We start from the raw sequence: 1,350 nt of genomic DNA, 5'->3' as shown, positions 1-1,350 counted from the left end.
TCGGGGACTGTTAATCCACAATTTTATTCTTAGTTATTTATTTTATAATTATTTATTTTGTGTTGTTTGATACCTTTGATTTATTTGCAGGTATCTTTCACGATGCATGCCAAGATCTGTAGAGTCTGAACTAGAGATATTCGATCCTGAGATGGAAAGAACCCTATGCAGACGCAGACAACAACATAGGCTGAGACACATGATGAACAGAAACGAACGTGAGGAAGAGAATCATGAAGATCTAAGAGTCGAAGAAGCAAGGCGCATACCTATGTTGGAGTACGCACAACCTCTGCTTGATGGAGCACGTCCAAGCATAGTGCGAAGAAACGTCAGAGCGAACCAGTTTGACATCAAACAAGCCATAATTTAGATGATCCAGAACACTGTCCAATTTGGGGCAAATGCGCTTGATGATCCAAATACTCACATCGCCGATTTCTTAGAAATTTGCGACACTTTGAAATTTAATGGAGTGTCTGATGATGTAGTTAGTTTGTGTTTATTTCCTTTCTCTTTGCGTGACAAAGCTAAATCTTGGTTGAATTGTTTGCTTGTAGGTTCAATCACAACTTGGGAAGATATGGCTAAGGCATTCCTCTTGAAATATTTTCCTATATCAAAACTATGAAGCTGCGAACGGACATAACCACCTTCTCTCAGTTTGAGCAGGAGTCACTCTACGAGGCTTGGGAGCTCTACAAAGACTTATTGTGGAGATGCCCACATCATGAGTTGCCTCTTGGGTTAGTTGTCCAAACTTTTTACTATGGCTTTATTTCGTCTAACCGTACCATGATAGATGCTGCGGCCCGTGGGAATCTGCTGAGGAAAACGGAAGAAGAAGGGTATGAGTTACTGGAGGAGATGGCTGCTAGCAGTTATCAACTCCAATCTGAGAGGAATAATCAAAGAAGTAGCGCTGGAGTTCACCAGGTAAATGAATTTTCTGTTGTCACTACATAATTAGAAGAACTTAACAGGAAAAAAGACAACTTTAATGTAAACGGGACAACGATGCCCCTGCAAGAGATAATCTGTGATAAATTCGGAGGAGAACATTATGTTAAGGATTGTCAAGACATTGGTCCTTTCTATATACATGAGGATGCACGGGTAAATCAAGTTGGGATTCAAAACCGTCCTAAGAATGATCCATATTCGAACACATATAACCCTAGATGGAAGCAACATCCCAACTTCTCATTGGGGGGGGGGGGAGGTCAAACAGTCAAAATCGACCACAAGGAGGACAACAGTATGGTAAGAAACCGATGTATCAACCGGAGCATAGAGAGGAGAAGTCTAGTTTGGAGCAAATGATGTCTAAGTTTATCTCATCTACCAAAA

The 1,350-nt window shown here is 40.9% G+C and overlaps 1 protein-coding gene across 1 annotated transcript; it reads left to right on the top strand.

The window, feature by feature from the left end:
* Positions 1 to 373: 373 nt before the first annotated feature.
* Positions 374 to 966, top strand: LOC140805489 (uncharacterized). Its single transcript, XM_073161760.1, has 2 exons — positions 374 to 556; positions 634 to 966. Exons 1-2 carry the CDS (start codon positions 374 to 376, stop codon positions 964 to 966), a joined length of 516 nt encoding a protein of 171 aa, XP_073017861.1.
* Positions 967 to 1,350: the final 384 nt, after the last annotated feature.

This window comes from Primulina eburnea, chromosome 11 (assembly GCF_022965805.1).
Source record: "Primulina eburnea isolate SZY01 chromosome 11, ASM2296580v1, whole genome shotgun sequence".
In the NCBI taxonomy this organism is placed as follows: domain Eukaryota; kingdom Viridiplantae; phylum Streptophyta; class Magnoliopsida; order Lamiales; family Gesneriaceae; genus Primulina; species Primulina eburnea.
This window is presented reverse-complemented; position numbering and strand designations above follow the sequence as displayed.